The sequence below is a fragment of the Euwallacea similis genome, chromosome 26 (assembly GCF_039881205.1).
Source record: "Euwallacea similis isolate ESF13 chromosome 26, ESF131.1, whole genome shotgun sequence".
Classification (NCBI taxonomy): Eukaryota; Metazoa; Arthropoda; class Insecta; order Coleoptera; family Curculionidae; genus Euwallacea; species Euwallacea similis.
In genome coordinates this window covers 591,765-604,809 of record NC_089634.1, presented here as the reverse complement: position 1 = coordinate 604,809, position 13,045 = coordinate 591,765, and the positions used below count along the sequence as shown (strand labels likewise).

The window sequence follows — 13,045 nt, the reverse complement described above, 5'->3', positions numbered from 1 at the left end:
CGAAATGAATTCGTTTATTCGCTGGCAAAAATTATCACTCGTTTTTCAAATTTAGTAAAATGAGTGTTTTTTTGTTGAGAAAGTATGTAAACATGAATTAATATCAGCTTGCCGCACAAGCTATATTTTTCTAAGTTTATTATTATCTGCACCAACTGAAATGAAACGGACTTGCATTTTCCAGATCCTGCACTTTAGGCTGCAGAAATAAAACAAACTTTTAAAAGTGGCATAAATAATTTATTTTACAATCATCATTCAAGTAACTATATAAAATCACCTATAAGGTGGAGATTGCCTTATTAACACAGTGCGAAACTGCAAAAATTTTTAAAACATCATTTTAATACCACGTATGTTTAAACATTTGGCCTTCACTTATTATTGTCATTTAAAGTTAAAGGTTCTCGCCGACTTTAACGCCCACTAAATTAATAAACGTTCAATATAAGGAATTAACATTCTGTGTGTTATTTTTGTTTGCCATGCTAACTTAAGCTTAATCCTTTAATAACCAGAGGAAGATAAAGGAGGTTAGGTCGGGGCCTCTAGCGCGACTTTGCGGACAAGCATCTAGCACCGATCTTTTTTTTCTCGAATTTATCTGTAATAATGCCGTATTATCTAAGAACATTTTCCCTGTAAATTGCCCTACAAATCCTGGTTTTTTTTTTTAATCTTTTAAAAATAAACATTTTATCATGTGGGCACTAAAGTCCGGAATATAATATTGAAGTTTTGATTGCGGGGTCACAAAGAAGCCGTGTTCAATTGTTCAGGTCTGAATACAACAAACTGTAAAAATTTCCATAGAAAAATAGCAAATTTGAAGGCAGTTAGCACTCTAATAAGACTTATGTAATAGTAAATCAAGGCACTGGGTTCACAGTCATAGCCCATACGATCCTGGATCGCCGGAGAAATATTAGCAACCATAAGGATAATCTAAGGACATCTCCTATGAATTATCTTAGTACTCTCATCATTATATACAAGTTCATTAAAAATATCATTAAAAACAAACATCACGATGACACTTTCCAGTCACTATAACCTTTTCACGTTCACCCCCAAGGAAGACGTTTTCAGTTTTCTGGTGGGTTGAACTGACAAGGGTGCTATCGGTGGGGATTTTTCCGCGTTTTCGGTATTATTTCCCAGCTCCTAAACAAAATAATCCACTTTAAATATCACAAATAAGATAATAAACATACATACATTAATATTGCTGTAACTGGCTAAGCGCATATTGGCTAGTTGGGAAGCGGGCGTGAGATTGGTGGAGCTGCCAAAGGGCGACATCATCGAACTAACCGCCCTTTTGAGTTTGGAGGGTGTGGACTTGTTAAAGGAAAATGTTCGACCCACCTTGAAGAGAATTTAAATTATAAGTATTAATGCACTTTTTGTTTCGATATTACATATTTAACTCATATTGAGCCTATAGGTTGTTTTTCTACAACCTACTGACCTTGAGCCTTGTTCTGGTCAGCCTGGCAAACGCCCTGGACAGAGTACCATTGCTGAGATCACTCGTGTCGATGTCCAACTGTTGCGGTTCCAAGTAAGCCATAAACTTGTCCGCATCCGCGGCACACACATTGTTCGCCATCGTCCGAGTCAAGGTCTTCAAAAAACCCATTTTGTCCGCATCCTCGTCCATCGCGAACGAATAAAGCTTCTCTTTGTTTTCCTCGTTGTTCCTGCACACCAGGCTGAACACTTTTTGGCAGTCTTCTGTTTCTTTTATATCTATTACCTAAAATATTAACAAGCCATAATGGAGGAGAAATTAACTGAAAACTCTACTTACCCTCTTAATATTATTCAATGCCATTATTTTAACGTGCTTGTAAGGCTTGATGTTGGTGCGACCTTGCGTCATCTGATAGCTTCCCGCTGAAGGACTCTTGACAAATGCTTTAGAAGATTTCTTCTTGCAGATCTCCAGCTTGTCGCTGAACAGGAATAACACCAAACTAGACCCTTTGCTCGCTAAACCCTCAGATGAGGACAGCTGCACCACCTCCGCCTTGGTGACGTAGCTCCTGTGGGACGAAACTATGTCCGGAGGGCAGTTGTCTATGTCGTTGAAAATGTTGAAAAGCGTGACTTGACCTTCGGCTTTGCGTTTATCTTCGTTAATGTGAGTCATCACCTCGCGAAGAGCTGCCAGTGCAAGTTCCAAAGCCGAATGATCCGGGTTATTTTTTTGAGTGTTTTTCAAAATATCTGTAGGCAAAAGCATGGCAAGCAAAACATTAAAAAACGTTAAGTGAGAATTACCGTTGAGTAACAAACAAATACTGCCCAAACGCTGGACAGGCCTGATCATTAATTCTTGTAAACTTTGCCGGCCGCATTCTGGCTTTGTCTGCATAGCTTTCAGAAATGCATGAAAGCGCGGTTTCGACTGGTCGCAATTGGTGAGAACTTCCTTCATTTCCTCGAAATAGTTAATGAAGGGTGGGTACGCCTTTTGCAATTCATTGGAATATTTTATTATGATGTTTCCGATACTACGCTCTTCATTCCAATGAGCATTGAGCCACAGGAACTGAAACATTGCAAATAAGAATGTCTAAATATCCTTTCATGGTTATTATCCGTCTAGAAAAAGTAAAGTAACACACCAAAAACTTACCTCGTCCAACATTTTAACGTGTGTATCATATATGGGAGGTAGTTTTCCAAATATCAAATTTAGTTCGGTGTTGTTCAACAACGCCTCCCGGTCTTGCATAGTCTCCAAGTGAGTTTTGAACAGAGTTATTATTATTTCTAAAATCTGTACATAATTGGTCTCCGTCTCGAATAATTCCCTAAACACCCTGCGTCGAGGCGAATCTTTCTGGGATTCTTGCACATCCAGTATTCCCGCTTCAGCCTAAATATGTTTATTATTACTTAGATAAAACGTTGTATTGACAAATGACTACGTAATCCAGTGAGACGTTATTTTGAATAGACCGTATGAAAAGTAATGCCATATTATCGATATTTTTAGTAACAACAATGCATTACTTACAGGACTGGCGGTACAATCTAGGAACGATCCAGACACACTCAGCCTTCCCGCCTCGCTCGCCGATGATCGCCGTTTGTGCAATGCTGGAGACTGCGTATGCTGAACTAAAGACTGAATCGTTTCATGTCTGTTCGGCTTACGTCTCTTCCTATTTCATCAAAAAGGACATTTTTTTAAACTAATCAAACTTCAATCACTCACCTGCTTCCGCTACATGGTGTAGTGGCATGACTGTCTCTTCGCATCCCTGGAGTGGTGACTTGAGTCTCGACGTAGTCATCGAAGAGATAATCATTCTCCCTCAAACTGCACTCCTTTTGCACAGATGTCCAAAACCATTCAGCTTTCACGATGTAGGCGTGGCGAGCCGGGACTTCTGGACGGTCGGCCACCGACGCTTCATCAACCACCTGCAGGACGCGGGAATTAGATGTTCCATATTAGAGATTAGTTACGAAAAACCCTTTTGAGACAATAGATGAAATTGGTTCTGAAAGGAGCTAGTGATGCGATTGGATGACGTGCGATCTCCGAAAAAATTTAATGTTAAGTAATATAGTGCTGTGTGGGGGCGTAAATCTGTGTTAAAACCCCCATCTTAACTGAAAATGGGAAATAACAAAAAAAGACATATAATACGGCAAAAAAGTTACAGGGCATACAATAAATATGTTTTCACATGAATTTTCGTCTTTTTCTATGAGGCATTGTCTCATATTCTGAAACCTCCAGTATAATTATTATTGAAATAAATTCGTTACCGCTGCTGGAAGTGTTAACTTTAAAGTCAAAAGACGTACTTGACATTAAATTTTCTTGGGAGATTATTTAACAAGTTTTAACATATAAAATTAATGTATAAAGCATGATAAGTTGCTGGGTGATTTGAAGATTTTGTTGATATCTCAGGTGAAATGTTTGACAGAGTTTATTCAGTTTCTTAATTTGCAATTCTTTATTTTTTATTTTTAATGATTTATTTCTATGTAGATGTAATTTAATTCTTAAAAAATATAAAATTTATGAATTTTAAGAAATAAAATTTCTTGAAAATATGGTGACCGCAATTTTATCTACATTATTGGTCAATCATCCGCAGAAGAATACAGTTGTATATTTATCTAAATCTGCCATTGGCAAAAACATCTAACTATTTGCAGGCAAAAAAATGAATATTGGAATGTTTCAAATTATGTTTAAGTTAAAATTAGTGTATACTATGATTACAGTAAGAGAAAAATGTGCAATTTAAGTAAGAGAGTAGTTGTGAAAGCGACTGCAATTTTAACAAGAGTCTGGGAAGGTTGCCTAGCAGCAACATTACACTATCAGGTTAGGAATCGGGTACTGTAATATTCTATTTACCGATCGCAAATCAGCACAGTGCAGTAATAAACATATCTACCTGGACAATACGAAATAGAACCTACTTAAGAGTTTCCAAATATGCCCACATGTGTAAATACAGCATATCCCCACTACTACAACTTCAAATCACCCAGCAACTATAAACGGATCACAATAAAGCACCAAAACAGCCATAGTAAACGTGAGATTATAATTAAATTTATTCCTTGACCGCTGTTGTGGTACTTTCCCCGAGTTATTAAACATGAAACATGAAAATGGAAGTTAGTACCGCAAGAGCAGATGTTCTCCTGGAGGCAGGCGCCAATTTGCTGCCGCAATCGTTTTGATCTTGAGGTTGGGATGATTTGGGTCTCAAGGAAATGTTGGATAAACAGCTTGCGTTTATATCTGTCTTGTCTAAATCGTCGTTAAATGACAATTTAGAGGAATTGAGCTTGGATTTACTTCGTGCAAAACGCGACGAACTGAATGTCCTAGTGAACAGGTTTTTCTTGGATTTGCGCAAGCTGGCCCTTGGCGTCGATTCGGATTCAACACATATGCTCAAATTGTCCAGCGTATCAGTGTTGAAAACTCCAGAAGTCGACATGGCACTATCATTTAAGGAATGATTGAAAGTGGGGGCGTCTATAGTGCGTCTCCGGTTCGAAAAATAATTAATTGGAGTTTTGAAAAAACTGGAAACTCTTTTCTTGCGCTCACTGCAGCATTTATCGCGTTTTCGCTTAATCAAAGTATTATCGGGCGAGACAAATTTCCTCTTTCGTTTCATCGAAATGTTGCCAATCTCAAACGACTGTTCCTCAAAGCAAACACTGTCCATTTCGCTGACCAAGTCGTCGTTGGGACGGGCTACTTCCGGCACGGTTTCCATTAGAGAAACCGTATTGGAAGTAGCTTGTACGCAAGCGAAATCCGCGATGCTGTTATTCTTAGGAGTTTTCAGAGATTCGGGGAAAACGGGTTTTGGGGAGAGAGGGGCGTTAGCGGCTTCCAGCGTGTACACCTCCGGGTTTTCCATAACCTAAAACCCACGACCATGTAATTGATGAGCGATTCAAAGTAGGTCGGATACTGGAAAAAGCGAACGAAGGATGGATGTTGGCATATTTATAAGTTTGCGTAAATAAAAAAAGTTTTTGTATATGCACTTGACAAAAGCACACATACAATTATTAACAGAATTGTAAACATCTGTAATTAGTTAATAGAAACATAAGGACTTTCGACTTTGCGGCTATGAAATCATAGCTTAATTAAGGCGGCGAGTCATCAAAACAAACCAAAGCTAGAAAAATATTCTTAAGAAATCAATCAAATTTTGCTTGATCGTAAGTTTGTTACCAACACCGAACCGTCATCCATCCTACAAAAAAATGCAGATTATAAAAAAAATAAACTCTTTGAACTGCTCATCGTGTGTGAAGAGACAAGCACTAGGATAACTAAGACACCATGGACAATACAATGATGTATTGAAAAAACATTAAAACATACCACATGTGTACATGCAGGATCATCCAAGGTGGTAACAGTACCTCCATTGGCCACCAACACCTCCGTCATGTGTCGCTCCTCATCTTCAGGAAACCCAGCAAAACAAACTCGAGCCCCGTGGAAGGGTTTCAGCTTGTACTCATTCTAAAAACGCCAAAATTTGGTTTTATTGCATTAATACCCCTAGAGGTACTTACCACAAAACTTTCTTGGGCAGCACTGAAGTCGATGTCCCACCTGTGGAGTTCCCAACTGTCAATTACCCATAGAAGGTTCATAACTGGGACTTTAAACGTGGCCGCATACAGGTATTTTTCTCCACCGCAACTTTTCGCTATCAAATGAGTGAGACTAGCACTGGTATCCTTCCGGACTGAACCACCCATATGGTGAATATAAGGCACTAGTTTAGTCTGGAAAGAAATTCTTTTATAGACTAAGTAGCGGCACCTCTATGTATGGGTTTAAGGCGCAAAATGTTGTATTGTCATGGGAAAATACAGGGGAATGTATATTTGTTTAGATTGTTTCTTTAAGGAGTTCTATAAAACTGAGGAAACCTTTATGTTTGAGTTTGGTTAGTTGGATAAAAATTTTAACATTATTCCTAAAATAATATCACAATTATCAGTTTTAAGGGAGCTTCCAACTCTCTAAATAGCCCTTGTAATTTTAAGCTCAATAATTAACACTGTTAACAGATCTATCAGCATTGCTGTTTGTTTTCTTAATCAATTAAGCTCTTGCCAAATCTCCCACTTCAAAGTGAAGAAGCTGCTGAATTATCATATGTCATTATTTTTTCTGCGACTAACAAACACATGGATTTAGATAATTTGGCGGTATTTCTTTTGATGATAATACAATCAATAACTACAAAGCAATAATTCAAGCAATGCCCTATGCAGAACAGTCACAACTATAACAACTTGAGAGTGAATAGGTTAAGCTTAGGACTTTATTTTCTCTAATGTTGTACATCCACTTTAGATAAACATGACATGCCATTTGAGATATATGGTAAGTACTGCTGGGAGACACGGTGGCGCCAATCACGTGTTGCTTTGAATTCTATTAATTCGCGCCTTGATGTCTCCGAGCAATATTCAGTGCATATTTCAAGTTGCATGTCTTATATCTCATGCATCTTTAGTGGCTACCAGCTTTAAAGAAAGAATAGCAGATGTTTTGATATTAATCTAAAATAATTATTCGGTGCATTGTTCAATTTGTAATTGGTAACACATGTGCCAAATAAAATTGTTGAAGGTGTCAGGTATAGGCTACTTTGGTAGTAATTACCACACATCAAAATTAGGCTATGCAACATCGTTCCATATAGCTTTTGTAAATAAATCATTATACTGAACTGAACATAATTGTAATCTGAAGAGTCATTAAAGACTCAGAGTTTCATTCAGTCAAGTAACAGGCTGACTGATCTGCTTACAAAACTCCCAACTAACTATAAGTATGCATTGTAAAATCTTTACATGTATATGAGTGGTAAACAACAACTACTAACAAATTTTTCACGTGCACATCAATGATAAATATCCACAAAATTTTGACCCTGACACATGCCACTTTGATGTGCATGTGATAATTTTCCATACACTACAACACTAGTTCAGCTCCCAAATGTGTGTGGTAAAGCCACTTCACTATATTGACACACCAGCAGCCTAACCAAGCCACTTACCAGTTCATCTGGACTTCTAAATCCTGTGAAACACACTACAACACCCTTCATCGCCATATTAAACAGAGGTCTGGTGTTACTGCTCGGCAATTCCCTTGGACTTTTAAGGGCAAACTGTTGCAATGCAATTGGTCCTAAGACATTCTTGTTAGCCTTCTTGAATGTAAAAAACAGGTCACTCTCAAAATCAGCCATCACAAAATAGGTGTAAGCAGTGTCAAAGTATTCCTGCCCGTCTTCGGAAGTAACCACAGGGACCCCAAAGCTATTTGCTACCTCTCGCAGTTTGCTGTCTTTCGCCAAATTTCCAATGAGGCATATTCTTCGGTCTGCTTGTAATGGTTCTGAAATTTGGATGTAAAGTGGTTAATTATCATCTGGTAGGCACAAGAGTAGTTTCTATTGTTAAGGATGATTTTAACCTTGACAGGCATTTTAGACAACACATAGGTATACCTAACCTAATTGAATATTTTCGAAATTTTAAGTTTTTATCGTTGAGAACTGTTAATATGGGCATTTACCGTTGGTTTTACGAGTTTCCTCCCCATTAGAGTCGCTACAAATCGAGCCCTGGGTCTGAATTTGAGCGTTAAATTCGTCCATTTTGGCCCCAAGTTTGGGTTACATCAACAGGATAAACACACACCGGATCACCCGCTAATTGCGTCCGTTACACAAATGGGCTGTTTGAATATTAACTCCCTAAATTTATACCGGATAAAGGGCACGTTTTCCCAATTTCTGATAACAGTAAAAACGACATTCTCTAGACAATCTCCCTTTGAGGTTGGCACAAAACTTCCAGAGAATTTTGAAGTTTAAAGTGGAATTCGGCTCTCTGAGTGGGCCGGTGATCGGCTGTATTATGTTTCAACAACAGTCAGCAACGCTGGCTGACAATTGTAGACCTGCGCTTTGCACATTTGCCGCGCGACCGCGACTAACTAAGACTCTGACTGATTTATTACTATCGGTGCCGTTTGAGAAACGTTCGCAAACTGACTGTTGCAGACAGGTGATTTGAATATCTTCCTAATTATTTAAAAAATACTCAAGATGCACGTCTTCTACACCAATCGATTGAAATTCGGCTATTGTTCACGCATGCGTGTTATAAGAAACCTCCAACTATTGCAGACCCATCGCGGGTTGTTTGCCGCAACAAATCCCTTGACGGTGATGAACGAAAAGGGTCGAAGCACGCGGGATTTGACGAAGGATATTTGAAATACTATAGGATTGCTCACCAGGGCCGAGTTTTCTGCGGATTGAGATGGGTACATGACGTAGGTCAATTCCCTGAGTTGATTGGTCGAATTTGAATCGAAGCAGACGCTACAAGTGTCATACTCAAAATCAGCTGATTGAGGATTTTTTCGCCCGCGTTTTTGCGATTTATGCGATAAATATGTGGATTATGAACGTTAAACTCTTTATTCGATTAAATTAAACTATCCAAAGATGGGAGAGTTATTTTACGAAGTAATTTATCTTGGAACCATTCTCACCTAGTCTGGAGTCTGACTAGAAAATGCGATTTATCGAGGATACCTACCAAACTTGGGTAAATCCTCTCTCAGACATTGGTATAATAAACGTATAAAAATCACTTAATAATGAGACAACAAACCTGGGAATTACTTAAAATCGTATATTCACGTTATAAAATAAATCTACACAATTTACAAAGTCTTTTTAATAGGTTTGGGAGCGATACTGACTTTCACTGGGGCGCAAAGGTCAAGCAATGTGGGATTGACGTCTAAACTGCACTTCTTTTTGCCGATATCTGCTTCTGGCACGCAAATAGCCACATTGACTTCCACATTGCATGCCTCAGACCACACTTGGTGAGACACCAACACCGAACTTAAAAGTCGTATGTTATGGCCTATGTGTGACTCTGAAATTAACATACTATCTGTAGGTTCTTACTACCCACAAAGGGTACAAGAAAATACCTTTGTTAGACGTGTCGTAATACAAAGGTCTTAGGTGCTGCGGTCTGGGCAAAACAATTTGCGTTCGTTGATCTGGATACTTGATTTTCAGCCTTATCCGTTCAGGATCCAGAAGATGGTTTAGTTCAGCTTCAAAAGGAACTGACATTATCAGTCCTGCAGTGAACTTCAATGATGTGTCTCCCTGTCCGGACGGATCGATAATTGTCGCTGAACTCATTCTTATCTGAAATTTCATTTAAACAGTATTTTTTAAATTACAAAATTACCACTAACATTGACATTAGGTCGTGGAATGCTCCCAACTTTCGACTCCAGTAAAATAGGGATTAAGATCCTGGCAACAGTTCCTGGCTTAGGCTCTTCAAGTTGAGCTAAATCTCTAAAAACCATTGAGGTAAATCCATCAGGTTGGATTCCACCTTGTTGCAAATCCTTTTGCATGTCTTCAACCGCCGTTAGAAAATGGTGGCAAGGAGCTAAAGCTGAGGAATTGCTCCCTGAAACTGCCTTTGTTTCAGGCTGTTAAACATAACCAGAATAAGAATTAACCTTTGACAATATAAACTAAGTTGAGAGCTAAAGCTCTGAGTCGAAACTGCTTTACAGCGCACTGCTCACGAGGGCTGAGACCTACAAAGAAAAACTGCAGTTTCAAGCAATGCTCTAACAAAATATGAATATTGGTTTTGAGGGTATTTTGTTGTTGAGTGGCTAAAGTGGCAGGATTAACCTGAAATTTTTCAGAAATTGAAGATGAACGTTCTTGACTCTGGTTCAAAACTAACCCAGTAGCCTTTGTCAAGAATCTGCAATATTTGTAGTTGAGCTCCTATGTAAAGAGATGTGAATTGAGCTGTTCCCGAAACCGTGGGGTCCATTTCACTGAGACGGTTTAATTGCTCTTTTGCGGTTTGAAACAATGCCATGTTGTGCGTCCTAAAAATAGTTGAATTAAATATTACAACTGAACACTCAACCTACCCATTTCCTACCTCGCCATACTTTCAGCCGTATCCAAATTGGAAATTACGTTGTTAAGGAAGGTCAAGCTTTCAGGTACCGATAACGGCCTAGAAACAACGTTAGAATTGGGATCAGTTAAATTGAGAACTGGCACAAACTGAGGCATTGTGTCCCTCAAATAGGAGTAATGTCGTAGAGTGTGAGGTTCTAACAACGGAGTGATCGTCGATGAATATTTGGCGGCGTTCAGAATTAAGATTAAGTGACAAATATCTTTTATTTTCTGTTAAGGAGTTGAAGGTGGGAATTTCTAGATCAATTAAGTCCTCTGAGACTAAATATATGAAACATTTAAATGTTTCCAAAATTTTATATCACTTTCAGTGACGAAAGGATACAATGAGGATTCTCCACGTCAGGCTCTGCCATATCGCAAAACGGATGTATGGCCAAAAAATGAGGAACCAGTGGCACTACCAACTCGGGATGTTTGCCGCCGACGCTTTGCAGACACCTGCAGGTTGACCTCTTGTCTTGAGGGTATTTCTTCAAATTGTCCAGCAATTTATCAACGCACATCTTCAAACCCGCTGTTGTTGACATTTTGCAAGAAGCCAACATCCTGTGTAGTCCTTCTCGTACGTCTTGAGAGAAATCTTCCAGGGCTCCCAAAATGGTTTCCAATTGATCATCTCGAAGAACAATGTGCTCTGAAATAAGCCCCAAACTGTCTATCGCCTTTAAACGAACGTCTTCGATTTCGTCGTTGAACATGTCAACCATGAAATCTAACGCCATATTAGCGAAGTTGGGATTGCTGATAGACAACTGGCACAGAGATTCCACGGCGGCAGACCGTACTTCGAGGAACTCGTCTTCAAGACCGTGGACGAAGGCCCCGCACGCTCCACTGCTCATTAAACTAATGCTGTCCGCGTTTAAAAGCTCTTTAGGGGCGTCGTCCGCCCATTTTTTGCCACTTGCCCATTCACCGCTCGTCACATTTTCCCACGCTAATTCATGAGCAGTTCTCTGAAATAATTTATAAACTTTACCTATTCTTACACTGAGAGCAAACACAGATAATCCATAAATTATCTTACCTTTCTCCTCATGTTTGACATCAATTTCTTGTCGAGAGTTTGAGTCAAAAATTTGGGGCTGACCTGCTTCATACCGCCTAGCAACTTGGCGGCTAATGTTCGCACTTGCATTGACAAATCTGTAACGCCATTGCATATTTTCCCAAATGCATCGTCAATTAGCCTTATTTCATGTATACTCCCCGGAACTAAAATTTCACTAAAAATTTAATTTCAGTTTGAAATACATCCGAAAACCAATCCATTACTTCTCTGGATAAGCATTGCCCAGAATCCATATAAGCTTCAATGCAACACTTCGCACAATTTCATAATCATCTCTGAGAGCACACGACACGTAAACATAAATATTAGGGTTCACTTTGAATCCCCTTTCATAAAGTAAAATTACAGTACTGAATGCCTGGCTTCGGACTCGGGCATCGCCATTATTAAAATAAGAACTTATTAAGTGGAATACTTTGTCTGCCTCTGCTCCTAAGCATAACGGGGTGTGGGTACCTATTATGTCCAAACATCTACATTTGACTGCATGATTTGTGTCCTAAATGAAGGTGGGGATAGAAGAACTTCACTTAATTTTCAAAGATTTCTAGTTTACCTACCTTTAAATAGTTTTTCGCCACATCAACTAACTTCTGATGGAATTCAGTGACACTCTCATTAATTAACTGGCCTAATTTCAATATGATCTTCATGCCTTGAGCTAGCACTTTATGAGAGTGGTCATTTTTTATTAACATGATGATTTCATCAATGATACTAAGACATTCAGATGGATACTCTTCACCAATTTCCCCAATAATCATAAGGATTTTTACCCTTGCCACTGACTCAGCTTCATTTTTGAAATGGTCACTAAATAATACAGTTGTTAAAATATACTATTTGTAACATTACAGGTGACTAAGAGAAGCAGTTCGATCACACCTTGGTATCAGCAAAACCCTAATATTACACCTTACCTTAATTTCCTTACAATTTCAGTTATATCTGCAGGGTCAACTTCGATCTTGCCCGAGATACTTACGAGCAGCCATATGACTTCATTGCTGTTTGTGCACTCTTCCAGACTTTCTATGATCGAAGCGAGAGAACTGAAAATGCCTGGCACAGGTTTCTTTACTAGTTTTAGTCTTTTAATGGGTACCTGTGTTGGTTCCTAATTTGCAAAACACTATAGACGTAGAGTTTAAGTATTTAAATTCGAAGTGTACGTACCTGTGTAACTGTTTGTGTAAACTCCGCTAAAGCCCTTTTCTTTAGTAAGGCCGCCATGTCGCTTTAAATAACTTTAAAAATATTGATTTTATTTGCTTAATAATAAACTATAGAATTTAATAAAGTTTAAAAATAGAGGTTAGAACGGACACTTCAGTGTGTCTTTTGTTTGTCAATATCAAGTGGTCAATAA

At 38.7% G+C, this 13,045-nt stretch overlaps 2 protein-coding genes across 3 annotated transcripts; both read right to left on the bottom strand.

Moving 5' to 3' along the window:
- Positions 1-218: 218 nt before the first annotated feature.
- On the bottom strand, positions 219-8,453 carry pbl (epithelial cell transforming 2 pebble). 2 transcript variants are annotated; one of them, XM_066402619.1, is made up of 13 exons: positions 8,123-8,453; positions 7,599-7,942; positions 6,094-6,309; positions 5,897-6,040; positions 4,668-5,423; positions 3,230-3,438; positions 3,029-3,176; positions 2,645-2,887; positions 2,287-2,557; positions 1,814-2,232; positions 1,472-1,759; positions 1,219-1,368; positions 219-1,164 (listed from the first exon to the last, which is right to left on the bottom strand). In XM_066402619.1, the coding sequence occupies exons 1-13, from the start codon at positions 8,202-8,204 to the stop codon at positions 1,048-1,050; spliced, it is 3,387 nt and encodes a 1,128-aa protein (XP_066258716.1). In that variant the 5' UTR covers positions 8,205-8,453; the 3' UTR covers positions 219-1,047. The 2 variants fall into 2 exon arrangements, with proteins under 2 accessions (XP_066258716.1, XP_066258717.1); XM_066402620.1 differs by lacking the exon at positions 4,668-5,423 and having other exon boundaries at positions 8,123-8,450.
- Positions 8,454-9,238: 785 nt separating this feature from the next.
- Positions 9,239-13,022, bottom strand: IntS4 (integrator complex subunit 4). Its single transcript, XM_066402621.1, has 12 exons — positions 12,853-13,022; positions 12,597-12,793; positions 12,237-12,489; positions 11,880-12,175; positions 11,632-11,830; positions 10,927-11,560; positions 10,558-10,801; positions 10,351-10,501; positions 10,115-10,295; positions 9,839-10,062; positions 9,563-9,788; positions 9,239-9,504 (listed from the first exon to the last, which is right to left on the bottom strand). The coding sequence occupies exons 1-12, from the start codon at positions 12,907-12,909 to the stop codon at positions 9,284-9,286; spliced, it is 2,883 nt and encodes a 960-aa protein (XP_066258718.1). The 5' UTR covers positions 12,910-13,022; the 3' UTR covers positions 9,239-9,283.
- Between the last annotated feature and the right edge of the window lie 23 nt (positions 13,023-13,045).

Bases quoted from the DNA above. Each gene is read 5' to 3' on its own strand.
- IntS4 (XM_066402621.1), bottom strand. From the start codon at position 12,909: ATGGCGGCCTTACTAAAGAAAAGGGCTTTAGCGGAGTTTACACAAACA. The intron at 11,831-11,879 runs GTAATGGATTGG...TTAAATTTTTAG, and splicing joins GGCAATGCTTATCCAGAGAA to TGAAATTTTAGTTCCGGGGA. The intron at 10,502-10,557 runs GTAGGAAATGGG...AACTATTTTTAG, and splicing joins ACGGCTGAAAGTATGGCGAG to GACGCACAACATGGCATTGT.
- pbl (XM_066402619.1), bottom strand. From the start codon at position 8,204: ATGGACGAATTTAACGCTCAAATTCAGACCCAGGGCTCGATTTGTAGC. The intron at 3,439-4,667 runs GTACTAACTTCC...CGCGTCCTGCAG, and splicing joins GGAGAACATCTGCTCTTGCG to GTGGTTGATGAAGCGTCGGT. The intron at 1,165-1,218 runs GTATGTATGTTT...TATTTTGTTTAG, and splicing joins CCAGTTACAGCAATATTAAT to GAGCTGGGAAATAATACCGA.